This window comes from Microcaecilia unicolor, chromosome 9, assembly GCF_901765095.1.
Source record: "Microcaecilia unicolor chromosome 9, aMicUni1.1, whole genome shotgun sequence".
Classification (NCBI taxonomy): Eukaryota; Metazoa; Chordata; class Amphibia; order Gymnophiona; family Siphonopidae; genus Microcaecilia; species Microcaecilia unicolor.
Genome location: NC_044039.1, coordinates 47,160,624 through 47,175,658, shown reverse-complemented (window position 1 = coordinate 47,175,658; position 15,035 = coordinate 47,160,624). Strand labels below are relative to the sequence as shown.

The window sequence follows — 15,035 nt, the reverse complement described above, 5'->3', positions numbered from 1 at the left end:
ACAGAGCACACAATTACACATGTAAATTATGGGAAACTATCATTTACATGTGTTCCTTTGCAATCTAGATGCATGCATTTACATCAGCTATATGGCTGAAAGTGGTCAGAATTAAAGTATACAAGTGTATTTGACCTGTTACACTAGTGTTCTATAAAGGAAAGTAGGCCCCTTAATAAGACTGCTCTCACACTCTGAGTTCATTATATGCAACTATGTGTATGCACATATGTGTTGGGTAATTTTCCAAAATCTACTTCTGCACATGAAACCCTGTTTTATACATGGAAATGCCTTTGAAATGGCCCTCAAAGAAAATGATGGCAAAGCAAGACTCATTGCACTGTGCCCAGCTATTGCCCAGCTATGCCTGCTTGTAAGATGTCACACTTTCTCCAATACAGTTTGTGTCCACCTTGATTCTTTACTATCCTTCAAATAATGATTGACACACTTTCAAAACTCTATGTGCAGGGGCTTTTGTCTAAGGATTTTACACCAGTATCCAAAGTATGAAGCATGACCATATTTTCCATTTGAAAAGTGTACTGGCAGCTGCATAGCAGTGAAACAATCAGTGATGATGCTGGCTTCTAGAGACTCTCAGAATAAGCAGACAAGAACCACAGAAACAGAACAGGGAATACAGCAAACAGGAACAGAGCTTAGCTAAACACTGAGAGTGGCTTAAACACAGAGCTTAACTATAGCAAGAGTGAGAAGCAGGGCTAGACTAAAAGCAGGAGCCCAGGGTAGAGTAAACTCACAGAAACAAAGGAAAGCATTGAAACACAAGACTCAGAGAAACACAGAACAGACCTTCAGGAGCAAGACTCTCAGGAAAGCCAAGCACGGATATGATCTAAACAGGTAACACAAGATTAAGAGACCTCTTGCAAAGGCAAACCATGAGAGTTCCCAGGTGCTTAATAAAGGACTTGCTGCTGATGTCACAACTTGGAATGAGGCTTGAATTGCTGGCACATCAGAGTGAGGTTTGGATTGCAAGCACACCAAAGCGAGGCTTGGATTTCAGGCACAAGGTAGTCCAGCAAAGTCAGAGCCAGATCACTGGAAAAAGGTGAGTCTGGATGCAGGGGCATGGCCACAACCATGACATCTGGTCATTTAGGATACCTTTTTTGTAACTTAGGGGCCCTTTTACAAAGCGGTGGTAAGCCCAACACGGGCTTGCCACTCGTTAAAAGGGAAGTACTGCCGGGCTACTGCAGCAGCTGGTCGTAGTTTCTACTTCCAGCACGTGCCATTTCTGGTGCTACCTGACAGTAATCAGGCAGTGCCACATGCTGCCCATTTACCACCAGGGTAGTGTGAAAGCCATTACTGCACAGGGCCAGTTCTAGGGTCTCTGGCGCCCCCTGCAGACTTGAGTTGGCACCCGCACGCGCCCCCACCAGCATCTCTTTTCTCTCTTCTTCTACCCTGCCCCTGTCCAGCGATTCTCCGCCCCCATCCCCCACCATACCGCGCTGCCCTTGGTGCTTTAAATCTTTAATTTACCTCCATTCCAGCAGCCGCGTCATTTGAAAGCCCTGCCCCATCTCTAGCCTTCCCTCCCTTCGTGAGTTCGTTCCGAAGTCCCGCCCTTGAGGAAATGACATCAGAAGGCGGGACTGTGGAATGAACTCACGAAGGGAGGGAAGGCTAGAGACGGGGCAGGGCTTTCAAATGACGCCGCTGCTGGAATGGAGGTAAATTAAATATTTAAAGCACCAAAAGCGGCGCAGTATTGAAAGCAGGCGCCCCCCTGCGGCGCTTACCCCGCTTACCGGGTTTGACCGGCCCTGTTACTGCAACCTCAATGGTTGGCCGTAAGTGCTCCCACCTGAAATGGGCATGTGGCAAGTGCTTCAGATGCTGCATGTCCATTAAAAACAAAAAACCTGCCTTTTACCTGCTGCGGTAAAGGGGGGGTCTCAGAGCACGTCAAAAAATGCACCAACACCAACGCAGGCCTTCTTTTGCCATAGCTTTGTAAAAGGACCCTTTAGTCGTGCTTGAAATACGTCTAGCCAAAACCATCTCAATTTTTGCCCCAGATGTTTTGGTTTTGTTCCATTATGGTAGAAAAACATCTAACTTTTAGGAACGCCCAAGTCCTGCCCCAAACATGTCCCCAACACACCCCCTTGAAATTTGGACAAACTATGGAGAACAATCTCTCATATCAGAGTTTCAAATTTCACAACTTAGATGTTCTTGTGAGAAAAATGTCCTTCTGCCACTTTATGATATTTTTCTGACATTTTTCTCTTTTGAAAATGAGCACCATTGTGGCAGAAATTGTGCACTGAAGGTAAGAACGTCTGTGCCAATAATGTTTAAGTACTAGCAAAGTACATGTTATCATGTCAAAGTGTATACTTTTACGTCAGTTAATATTTTTTAAGAGGCCATTAATGTGCATTTATGGTCATATATGCGCAAAAACAATTTTATAAAATTACAACTGTACAGGGCCACCAAGAGACAAAGCCCAGGGCAAATAATGTTAAGGAGCCTGTAGCCCCAGCCGCCCCCTACCACCGCCACCACTCCTCCCTGGTCCTCTACTTATCTGAAGTAAATGAATGGCAGACAGCAGCAATCAAGAGAGAGTGCTCTGCTGGCCATAGGTCCTTCTTCCTGCTGCATCCTGCCCCCTGTGATGTAACTTCCTATTTCTGCATAAATGGGGCACGGCAGGATGAAGGACCCATGGTCGGCAGAGCAGTATCTCTCAATCACTGCTGTCTGCTATTCAATGACTTCAGGCAAGTAGAGGACGGGGGGGGGGGGGGCTAAAAGGGAGGCAAAGACACTGGTTCTCACGTGGACTCAGGGGAATCTTACCCCCCCCCCCCCGACCCGTCCCCTCTCTCAGCAGCCCTGCCCCTGTAATAACTGGTCCACTTGTTCCAAAATTCTACTGCGTACACACTTTCTTCAACTGTTTTTGCTCCATGCAACCCACTGTTCTTGCAAACAACCCTGTGCTTATTACTATAGACTAACTTCAAACCCCTCACACAAATGTCTTCATGGATTTGATTTTCTCTGTCTTTCTGCTCTTGTGACTTACTATACCTCTGTCTGTTCTCTCCATTCTAAGTCTTAGATTCTTCTACTGTTTTTCACCCAAAGGAGGCTCCTTCATACTTTTCCTCATTTTCCTCCTATACTTCTGCCCTTGCTGGATGTGCTGCTTCTCTTATTCTGTACATTCAAAGACTCATCTTTGGAAAAATGTCTATCCCGATGCTCAATTTGTATATTTTCGTATATTCTGCCCTGGATTTTCTGAAGATTCTGTTTCTTGACTATTAAGCTGCCTGCACTGCCTTTTAATCTTTTTGTACAACAATCTGGGTCAGGCCATCACATTAATGTTCTGCATGAACGAATAAATAAAAATGATCTGTGTTGCAAAAAGGCAAGAGTTTAAAACATACTCTCAGATTATTTTTATGCAATGCTCAGAATAGTAATAATCATGATCATTTCCATGACCTTTGAGATTTATTTGATGTTTTTCATTCTACTTCCTTCTATTGTCTTACCTTTGACAATGATCCTTCACTTCTTATAAAGTAGTAGATGGCATACAAAGGAATGCAGATCATTGATGAGAGTGCCATCAGCCAGCCAACAGTATAACCCCAGAGAGGGTAGACATACTTATTGTTGTATTTAAGGGGTGTGTACTTAATCAGTGAAAACAGAAATGTTCCCTGGAGAAGAAAGAAAATGAACAATAAGGAAAAACTACTGTAGTGAAGGAGTAGCATAGTAGTTAGAGCACTCCAGCAAAGCCTGGTTGAAATCTCAGTGTTGCTCCATGTGATTTCGAGAAGTCACTTAGGTAGGGCCCCTTTTACCAAGCTGCAGCAAATGGGGGCCTGCGCTGGCATCGGCACGTGTTATTCATGCACGCCAAGGCCCCCTTTTACCGCAGCAGGTAAAAGGGAAGTCTCTCTATCCTGCAGGAAATGGCCATGTGGCAAGTAAAGCACTTGCCGTGCGGCCATTTCGGTGGGGGGAGTCCTTACCATCACCCATTGAGGTGGTGGTAAGGGTTCCCGCGCTAACCTGGCAGTAACTGGGCAGCGCCAATTGCCCCCAGGTATTTATTTTTGTAGCGTGGGATATGACAGTGCCCTAGGGGTGGGAAGTACCGCTAGCCCAGCGGTACTTCCTGTTTAGCGAGCGGTAAGCCCACGTTGAGCTTACCGTCGCTTAATAAAAGGGGCCCTTAACCTTCCATTGCCTCAGGTCCAAACACGAAGGACAATTTTATAACTAGTCGGCACAAAAATGTATATGGGTACTATTCTGTTAGGTAGTGTGTTACTGCACGGGGGTGTACAAATGATCCTGCCTGGTTACATCATTCTGAATGTTGCTCGTTTAAAGTTCTATGGTATGCACTACTGTATATAGAGCTCCTTACAGTTGCCTGATGGGTTAGCTTGGAATTAAAGAAAAATTGTTCACTTGAGCTATAAGTATTTCAATAGTTTTTGTTTCATCCTACGATTATATGATCTTAATGTAGATCCTCTGCTGTGGAACCAAGCTGACAGATTGTAACATTGAAAGATTTGTGGAGGAGTGGCCTAGTGGTTAGGGTGATGGACTTTGGTCCTGGGGAACTGAGGAACTGAGTTCAATTCCCGGCACAGGCAGCTCCTTGTGACTCTGGGCAAGTCACTTAACCCTCCATTGCCCGCCGCATTGAGCCTGCCATGAGTGGGAAAGCGCAGGGTACAAATGTAACAAAAAAAATAAATGTAAAGGTATTTTCTAAATCTAGGTATACCTCTTTAAAAACTTGTCGGTATCTGGTCCCAACAGCTTTGAAGACAGCAATGGTCTTGACATCCAGAGGTGGCCGGTTCAAATTCCACTGCTGTTGATTGTCATCTTGGGCAAGTCACTTAATCCTCCATTGCCTAAGGTACAAACTTAGGGCCCTGTTTATTAAGGCACGTTAGCATTTTTAACGCGCCTACAATTAGCACACGCGCTAACCATGTAGGTGCCTATAAGGATATTGTAGGCATGTACACGGTTAATGCGTGTACATGGTTAACATGCATTAAAAACACTAACATGCCTATAACGAGGCTTAGTAAACAGGGACCTTAGATTGTGGACCTGCCAGGGACAGGGAAATACCCAGTGTACCTGAATGTAGCTCACCTTGAGCTAATACTGAAAAAGGTGTGAGCAAAATCCAAATAAATAATAAAAAATTTAAAAAAAACAAAAAGATCTAATTCCAGTTCTAAGTCTGAGATGGGACCAATTAATGGGGACTGTCATTTTGTTGAAATTAATATGTGCACATTAATATTTTCATGTTTTCTATTTTCTTTACAGCAATATGATATGAACATTCTGTTTAATTCATATAGGGGTCCTTTTACCAAGCTGCGGGAAAATGGACCCTGTGCTAGAGGTGGGGGCTGTTTTTCCTGCATGCCAGGGCCCTTTTTACCGCAGTAGGTAAAAAGCCCCGAGACACACATGGCCATGTGGTAAGAGAACTCTTATCACGTGGCCTTACGGCAGGGAGCCTTTACCACCACCCACTGAGGTGGTGAAAAGGGCTCTTGTACTAACCCGACGGTAACCGGGCACTGCATGGCAATGCCCAATTACTGCTGGGTTACTGCCTTGCAAGCCATTTTCAGGGGGTTTATTTTTCCTCCGGAAATGGCATGCGCTTGGGGTAGAACTACCACCAGCGGCCGCGTTGGGCTGGCGGTAGTCCCGGAAGAGTGAGCGGTAAGCCCGCGTTAGGCTTACTGCTGCTCTGTAAAAGGGCCCCATAGGTTCTTATTTTATAAGCCCTACATGCATTTTAGACATGCATAACTTGGCATTTAGATGTGTATATTGCATACATACCAAAATCCTGATTTTGCAAAGCCAAGATATGCACATCTAAATCTCAAAAGCATTCATATAGCAAAGGGGTATGGTCTGAGCATGTTTGGGGTGGGACTAAGAGCCAAATAAAAAGAGGTGTATTCTCTATTTCAGAAGAGGAATGCACGGCTTTGTCCAAAAAGATGGACTTTGGGATCTACGCTTGCTCCCCAGAACATATGTAGCGGTACAATGGAGGGATTAGAGGACTTTACCCTGTAATCTCCCAGTGTTTCCTGTCCTCCCCAAAAGTGGCATCTGTTGAAGATAGTGGACTCTGTAACAACATCATAAAACAGATGTGTATGTTTCAAAATGGCTAACATACATGACACATGTATGTGCTGATGCAAACACGTATGTTCTGCAATAAAAGCACATATATATTTGTTGCCATGCTGTACCTGTTTATATTTAAGATGTTTATGTTTCTGAAATGGATGCTCCTGCCAAACATAACCGGAACATAAATGTCCATTTACCAAATATCTTAGAAGATGTTCTACGTTGGAAGATCCTGTTATAAAAAACTAGAGGAACTTGAGCATCCTGACCTGGATGTCTCAATTCTAATTTGCTTGTCCTTTTTAAAATGCTGCTAGTGAATAACATTTTACTGTTTTATATTATATTTTCCTTACCTCAACAAACCTCTAAGACAATAATGCTAAGATTCTGACCATGGAATTATCTAGAAAAGGTTTGGAAGCAGAATCTAAAAACCATATCTCCCACCAACAGGGGCATAACTCTGCCCCAGATTTCCTTACAAATTAATTGCCCTCCCTTTGTCCCTTCCTCCCTTCTCACCCATTACTTCCCTCACCCGTAACTGTCTTGTTTGTCTGTATTATTTAGATTGTAAGAGTGGTGGATGCTTGGAATGCCCTCCCGCGGGAGGTGGTGGAGAGGAAAACGGTAACGGAATTCAAACATGCGTGGGATAAACATAAAGGAATCCTGTTCAGAAGGAAAGGATCCTCAGGAGCTTAACCGAGATTAGATAGCAGAGCCGGTAGTGGGAGGCGGGGCTGGAGGTTGGGAGGCGGGGATAGTGCGGGGCAGACTTATACGGTCTGTGCCAGAGCCAGTGGTGGGAGGCGGGACTGGAGGTTGGGAGGCAGGGATAGCGCTGGGCAGACTTATACGGTCTGTGCCAGAGCTGGTGGTGGGAGGCGGGGATAGTGCTGGGCAGACTTATACGGTCTATGCCAGAGCCGGTGGTTGGGAGGCGGGGCTAGTGCTGGGCAGACTTATACGGTCTGTGCCCTGAAGAGCACAGGTACAAATCAAAGTAGGGTATACACAAAAGTAGCACACATGAGTTGTCTTGTTGGGCAGACTGGAGGGACCGTGCAGGTCTTTTTCTGCCGTCATCTACTATGTTACTATGTTTTGAGCAGGGACTGTCTCTTTGTATCAGGTGTTCAGCGCTGCGTGCGTCTGGTAGTGCTATACAAATGCTAATAATAATTAATGGGAAAGGATAAAAAGAAGAATAACAAATAAATTCTGTCACAACATTCATTAACATGAATTTAGCACTCACCAAACAAACAGCTGGTGTAACAACTTGCCAGCAAAGTTTAACCAGTGGCCAGGGCCGGTAGCCAATCATGTCCTCAACATTATCATAGTAACGATTTCCACCTTGACCATAAGAAAAACAAGAATGTCTTAAAAGATGGCTAATTTTATATACTTCTTTTGACCCTGCAATTTACTTTTAGTTCAGTCATGATGGGATATCATTCAACAAAACTTTACTCTTATTTGGTTTCAGGACTGGGAAGGAGTCAGGATGGCTGGCAATAGCATGCTGGCTCCTGAGATCCACTGATTGAGTTTTGTTTAGAGGCATGCTATTGACATGGGAAGAGGGAAACTAAGGTCTGGACTTAGGGTTACCATATTTGCCATAAGGAAAAAAAGGACACAAAATATCACCCTGCCCCAGCCCCTGTCACACCCCACCCCACCCATCTGTTTAAAGAGGATGTTAAATTGCATGTTCAAACTCCATTCCTGTGAAAGCCTGGCCCCTTTCAGTGCCTGGGCAGACTCATCATACTCACCATATACCCAGCCGATACAGATAGCTTCAAAAATGGCTACAAAAAGCAGGCATGTGCCACTGGCAGCATAGTAGTCAAACAGTTGGAAGATATACATTCCACCCTAGGAGAAAGTAAACAAAATAAGCAAGTCATTTAGACAGAAGTGGGAAGAAAGTAGAAAACTGTCCAAATAATAGATAAAAAACAGACAAATGATGCTGAGAAAAGAACAGAAAGGCAGGGGGAAACAGAATTTTAGAGTTTGGTTTCTACATAAATATGAAATGTCATTCATTCCTCTAATATACACATCATTAATCCAGTTTAAAAAATGTAATAATGGATGTGCATTGAATATATCTATTTGTAAACAGTTTCTAGTTATGTGTAACCGTTAGCTTGCCAGAACATTCCCTATCTACTGATGTGTAATATCTGGCTTGCAGAGCATGCAGTGGAACTCAACCTTTGGTAATAATGCAAAGTGCATGGTTTACCATGTTTCATTTACATACTTAAAATGAATTCAATATACTGCTCCATTAACGCTAAGTTTTGCACATTGATTTGATGCTGGGAATATTGAAGCCCATATTTGGTGGAAAAGTTATCTGGTTAAAATCACCTGGAATAACTATCAGGATATTCAGTAGATCTTACCCAGATAGGTTTTCTGCTAAATATATTCAGATGAAGTAATCCAATGATTCTCTGCCTGCTGTTCATATGGCCTGATTTACTTTACTAACATTTCCCCCAATACTGATAAATATCCAATTTGCCTGGACATAGTGAAACGATGTTCTTACCTTTTTATTCAGCTACATTTTGTCCTGGCAACAAAATTTAACCAGGGAACTGGGGGAAATTATTTGAATCTGGGCATAAAATCTATTTTGTAGCGTGGGATTGGTGCATGCTGATTGGCATACTGCCACGGGACGCCTCAGCGCGTCCCATGGCAGTGCTTTTGCATGGCAGCTTAGTAAAATGGCCCCTTAAACTTTAAATATTTCCTTTTCCTTTAAAAACTATATATATATCTACATCTCTTTCTGCAGCTCGATAGATTAATAGATAGATAGATAGATGTGACACTAATTGAATAAATGCAATGAATTTATATCCCTAGAGGTTAATTGAGCCTGGAAACTTATGTCATGTAAATGAGTTGTGAGACCTCTAGAGACATAAGGGACAATATTCAGATTGCAGGAGTTACCACTAAACCCAGATATTAAATGCTGGGCTGTTTCCAGTGACTGGCATTGAATATCCTGTTTATTATTGGCCGGTTTAAACTTAACAAACCAAATAAATATTCAGCGCTGGCTAGTTAAGTTTTTAGTGTCCAAAGATAGGCCTGCTATTTGGGCGGCCCAATTTGACTGCAAAACATAGTAACATAGTAGATGACGGCAGAAAAAGACCTGCACGGTCCATCCAGTCTGCCCAACAAGATAAACTCATATGTGCTACTTTTTGTGTATACCCTACTTTGATTTGTACCTGTCCTCTTCAGGGCACAGACCGTATAAGTCTGCCCAGCACTATCCCCGCCTCCCAACCACCAGCCCCGCCTCCCACCACTGGCTCTGGCACAGACCGTATAAGTCTGGTCCCCAGGATAGTGAAGGTCATTGGGTCCCCTTGGCCATTGCCTGCTGCCCCTCCCCCCACTGCCACTGCTGCCCCCTTCCGCACATTAGACCCCTATCACTGCAGCTGCTGCTTCTCTCTCGCACACTACAGACAGGGCCCTCCCCTGTCCTACCCCGAAGGGCCCCGATGGTCCAGTGGGTTCTTCAGGGACAGGAAAGAACCCCACTCTTTCCTGCCCTCCGCCACCACCCTGCCCGGCCCCACCGTGCCTACAAAATGGCTGTCGAGACTTCCTGCGGTAGTCTTGCGGGTCTCGGCAGCCTTGAAGGAAGTGTTGGCAGACATCTTTAAAACACGGTGGTGCCGGACAGAGCAGCGGCAGCAGGCAGGAAAGAGTGGGCTCCCCTCTGCCCCCACAGAGGCCACTAGACCACCAGGGCCCTTCAAGATGAGACCAGGGAGGGCTGAGGGGGGGAGAGCCTCTGGGCCTTCAGGCACTGCCCGGTTGCCCGTATGGTCAGTCCACCACTGGGCGGAATACTGCAGCTGGTCATTTAAATGAGCTTGGCGGTATTCCTTGGTGCACTCATGCTAAACCCTCTGATCATGCCAAGCTGGTAAATATGATTATAGCTAAATAGCACAGCCTGTAATACATCTACATAGCGAAAGTGTGACACATTTTAGACTTTAGTGGGCAGTTAAATCTCTCTACAATGGCCGCTTTTACATTGTCACAAAATGGCAGGCCAGCAATGCACTAAATACTAGCGGCTAGCCAACTATATCATGTGATATATCCAGTTAGCAACTATCCTCGGGATTCTATATATTGCCTTAATTTCTGCACCGAAATCAAAGCATGTTCTATAGCAATGTGTGTAACTTAATTGGTTAACTAGCTAATCAGTGCTGTTAATGGCATGTTAACAAGCAATTGTCAGCACTTATGAGCATTAATAATGATTTATGCGCATAACTCGCTAAGTGTAATGTGCGTGTAAATTCCAAGTTGCACAGTTGAAAAGGGGGCATGGTTTTAGGCTTGGAATGAGTGTTTCTAAAATCTATGCACATCTCTCTATATAAAAAGCAACACCAACGTTCTATGAAGCCTCCAGCCGGAAGTGTGAAGGGGGTGAGATATCCGGTTTCCCTATGAGTGTCTGCCCCGCCCTCTCTGTAACACAGTCAGTGAAGGAAAACAGCAGAGCACGAAATCAAATCGCTGGCTCTGTAACAGTGAAGGACTCAGAGGGGGGAGGGGAGAGAGGCCAGAGGGCAGGGACACACACACTCCCACATGCACACAGAAGAAAACATTGCTAGCCCCCGTTTCATTTGCATCAGAAACGGGGCTTTTTTACTAGTTATTATAGAATACACCCGCTCTGCGCTTAATCTAGGCATTGGGATTTACACCAAGTAAAATATGGCCCAAATGGATGCAACCAAATTTGGTCATGTGGAGAGGTGCTTAGCATATTCTATATACCATGTGGAAATTTAAGCCTATTCTATAAAATATAGGCAAACTTTACAGAATACGCTCAAGTGTATTTTTTTACCGCATGGATTTTTCAGGCACCATATATAGAATCTAGACCTATGCACTGGCCGCAAATATTCAGCCGGAGATAGCCAGCTATCTCTCGCTGAATATTCACGAATAGCCGGTTGAGTGCTATTTAACCAGCGAGGAGTCATTCCTGGCTGGTTAAATAGTGCTGAATATCGGCTGGGAGGTAATTTACAATTCCATTTTATGTAATGGTATAAAATTGGTAATATTAACTTCAATGTGAGGTACTTTCATTTTTTTTTGTTTTGTTTATTTCACTTACATCCCACCTACCTCTATAATCCAAAGCAGAGAACAATCAACATAAATATTATAACTTCAAAGAAAGCTAACAGACATCACATCTAAACAACATATTGTTGTAGTCTTCTATGCTAGAAAACAGCAGGCTCCTAAACATTACCACTATTTGGAAAGCCACCCAAAAAAGGTAGTGAGACCACATTTGAACACAGCCATTGATGTTTTTTTTTTTCCAATGCCAGCTGTGGTGTTTAAATAAAATATGAACATTTAGTGCTACTATTCAGATAGGGGAAATTCTATAAATTGCGTTCAAAATTTGGTGCCGGAAAAATCAGCGCTGTGCCATTCTACAAAGGGTATGTGCCCATATATATCAATATGCGCACACATATTGAACTGGCGTCCATATATAGAATCCAAGGGATAGTGAGCAGCACTGAGTTTACAAATGAGTGGCCAAGAAAACTAGAGCTATTGCCTACGTGTGATATCTGGTTTCTTTTCCTGGATCTTAAGGAAGCTCTCAATGAATTGAACAGGCTCCATATAAAAGGTAACTAGTTATACTTCTCTTTTATTTAGCTAATTCCGAATTTTGATTTCTCCCTTTTTAACCTTGGATGCTCAATTTATTGGGCACATACCCAATTTGCATGTGCAATTTAATTGAATAAGCAAATTAGCACCAATAATTAGCTTTTTAACAAGCAATTATTGGTGCTAATTGAAATCAGTTAACATATATGTGTCTACATTTTATGTGTGTCCCAGAAAAGGGGGTGTGGAACTGGGAGAGTCATGGGTATTTCAGGGCAAGAGCGTGGGCATGGATTTGAGTTACATGCACAATTATAGAATAAGGAGGTTCCACACGTAAATTTAGGCAGGGGGGAACTTGCACCACATTTTCATTGGAACAAATGGACACGCTTAAATGTATGTACATCCCTTGCACTTAAGTGCTATATTATAAATTGCGCCAAACTTTAGACACAGCTTATAGAATAGCACTTAAGTGTGTGTGTGTGTGTGTGTGTGGGGGGGGGGGGGGGGGGGTTGGCACTGATTTTTCCAGTGCGATTTATAAAACCCTATTTTACCAAGCATTTGCTTTACTGTAAACACTGATAGGGGTCATTGAAATGATTCCATAATGCTGCAATTAGAGATAAATTGCAGTTTGTTAGTATCACTGGGAAAGATGAGTTGCTGGTGCCACCTATGAATCTGAGTAAGACGTAATATTGATGGGTAATGGAATTTGAGAAAGATCTGCTTGGCCATTGAGGTACTGGTTTAGTGGACATGTAGGGGTTGAAGGGGTGAAAATTTAGCTGGCAGTAACACTCAGTGTTTTGCTGAATGCCACTGGTGTTATGCCCAGAAATTCAATGTCCAGGCTTTGGCATTGAATTTACAGGTGTCTGCAACCAGCTATATCATAGCCAGTTAAGTGCTATTCAGCACTTAAGGGGGGGGGGGGGGGAATTGGAACTTGATATACTGCCTTTCCGTGGTTTTTGCAACTACATTCAAAGCGGTTTACATAGTATATTGTGATAACACAGGATTGCCCTACCCTGAGGAGGCCGCCAGAGGGCGCTCTCCTACAGAAAAGATGGAAAAATGCCATGATATGGTCTCTAGAGGGAGCTCCAATGGGACATCAGGGTAATGACCTGAAGGGGCCACTAGAGGGAGCTCCAGCCAAGGCTTGAACAGGGGGACCAGGGAGGACCCATAGCAAAGGATTCCCCCTTTAAGAGAAGAGGCACACAGAAGAAGGCTCCAGACTCTTCCAGAACTAAAAGGAGGGGCCCAGAGGGGGGAGGGGTGGTGGGCTTTTAGCAGCCCTATATAAAGAGCACCTCCAGAGGAGCTAGGAGAGGAATTGGGGGATGAAACAGATAAAGCCTGCTGAAGAAGATCCCCTGGAAGCAGAGAGAGAAGGATCCCTCTAAAAACCAAGAATGTACTTACCTGGCTATGGTAGTAATGGGACTGAGTATTATTTGAAGTTGACTAACAGCTGTGGGGTGGAGGACAGGACTGTAAAGTTAAAGTGAGTGATGAAAGTCCTGTCCACGGGAGGAGGCTGTTTTAAACTGAGACACAGGTCTCCCAAATAAGTGGGCTCAGTGGAGAAGAAACAAGTTGAATGATAAGCTGGAAAGAAGTTGTTCCCCCACAAGACTGGAGCAGGGTGCTAATAAAGTGGATTTGCATCTGGTGTATCTAATTTGCATATTTGTGAAAGCTGAGAAGCCAGGGTTATATTCCCAAGAAAGGTGACAGGGGGTGCATCAGGTGTACCAGAAAGGTGATCTGTTACCCGAGGATACATCAGAGAAGGATTCTAAGAAATGATGATAAATTAAGAACCATCACCCTGAGTGAAAGAGGAGCCCTAAACATTGAGACTAGGACTACTGGGTGCTATAGAGGGGGCCCTCTGCACATGCAAATACCTGTGGTTGATTACAATATGCAGGTATTTATTTGTACCTGGGGTAATGGAGGGTTAGGTGACTTGCCCATAGTCACAAGGAACTGCAATGGGAATTGAACTCAGTAACCCAGGATCAAAGTCTGCTGCACTAACCACTAGGCTACTCCTCCACTCTAGCTATGGGGCACCATATAAAGATAGGAGTGACCTTTATGCAGTCCTGTTTATGCCATTAGCTTTGCTGGTTAAGTGCTGAATATCAACACTTAACCAGCCAAGTGTTGACTCTTTCCCTGGAATGTCCACCAAAACAGCCATTTTGCTTCAAGTGCTAACCAGTCATTTTCAGCAGCACTAACCAGTTAAGTGCCACTGAAAATGGCTAAGAGCCCTATCTGGCTGTTTAAATTGCTTTGAATATTGACTTCCTAATACATTTCTGGAGATTATACAGTAAAAGTGTATAATAACTATGTATGATTGCTTGAGTTGGATGATACTAATAATTTGTCTAATGTTAGTATATATCTGATTTGCAAATGTGTAAACTACCTAGGGCTTGAGTGGAAGGTGTATAAATGTTTTTAAATTAAATTTGTTTGAAACAACATTTCCCATTTCATTTCTTCAGGTTTTTCCCTGTGTGGTCAGGCATGCAGACTATTTATCAGTAGCGGCACTACTGAGCAATAGCATATATTTTAACAACAGGGTGCAGAACTGAAGACATTGCCCTCCAAAAATAAAGAATTTTGCAAACCCAAACACCAGGTTGATTCAGTTTGGGGAAGGCCTGTAAATCTAAACTAGCTCACCCACACCTAGAACCAGGCAATTATAATAAACATTGCATTAATTCACATCATAGGCGCCCCTTATAAGAGGCTTGGAGAGGCTAAGCCTCCCCAGCCCAACCGTGACCTTCCGTTGGCTGCTGCCCCCCCAAATGCAGGGTTGGCACAGCACTGCAGGCAGCTCTCGGGTCCCTCCTTCCCGTCCTCAGCTCCTTAACCGACAACCCTCCTCTCCATTTCTTCCCCCCCTACAGATAAGTGCTCGACTTTACTTTATCTTTGTAAAGCTACTTTAGAGCACTTCATGAGAATCAGTGAAGGTTTTCATGAACCAAAGAAAATTTGAAGTTAGCATTCATATTGTCAATATA

The 15,035-nt window shown here is 43.8% G+C and overlaps 1 protein-coding gene across 2 annotated transcripts in view; it reads right to left on the bottom strand.

The window, feature by feature from the left end:
• LOC115477153 (sodium- and chloride-dependent betaine transporter-like) overlaps positions 1-15,035 on the bottom strand; it is a 165,342-nt gene that overhangs the window by 12,637 nt on the left and 137,670 nt on the right. For both annotated transcript variants that reach the window (XM_030213790.1, XM_030213791.1), the window contains exons 12-14: positions 8,010-8,112; positions 7,484-7,584; positions 3,561-3,731 (exon numbers count right to left, since the gene is read on the bottom strand). In XM_030213790.1, coding sequence (XP_030069650.1) covers positions 3,561-3,731; positions 7,484-7,584; positions 8,010-8,112 — 375 coding nt within the window. The remainder of the gene's footprint in view (positions 1-3,560; positions 3,732-7,483; positions 7,585-8,009; positions 8,113-15,035) is intronic.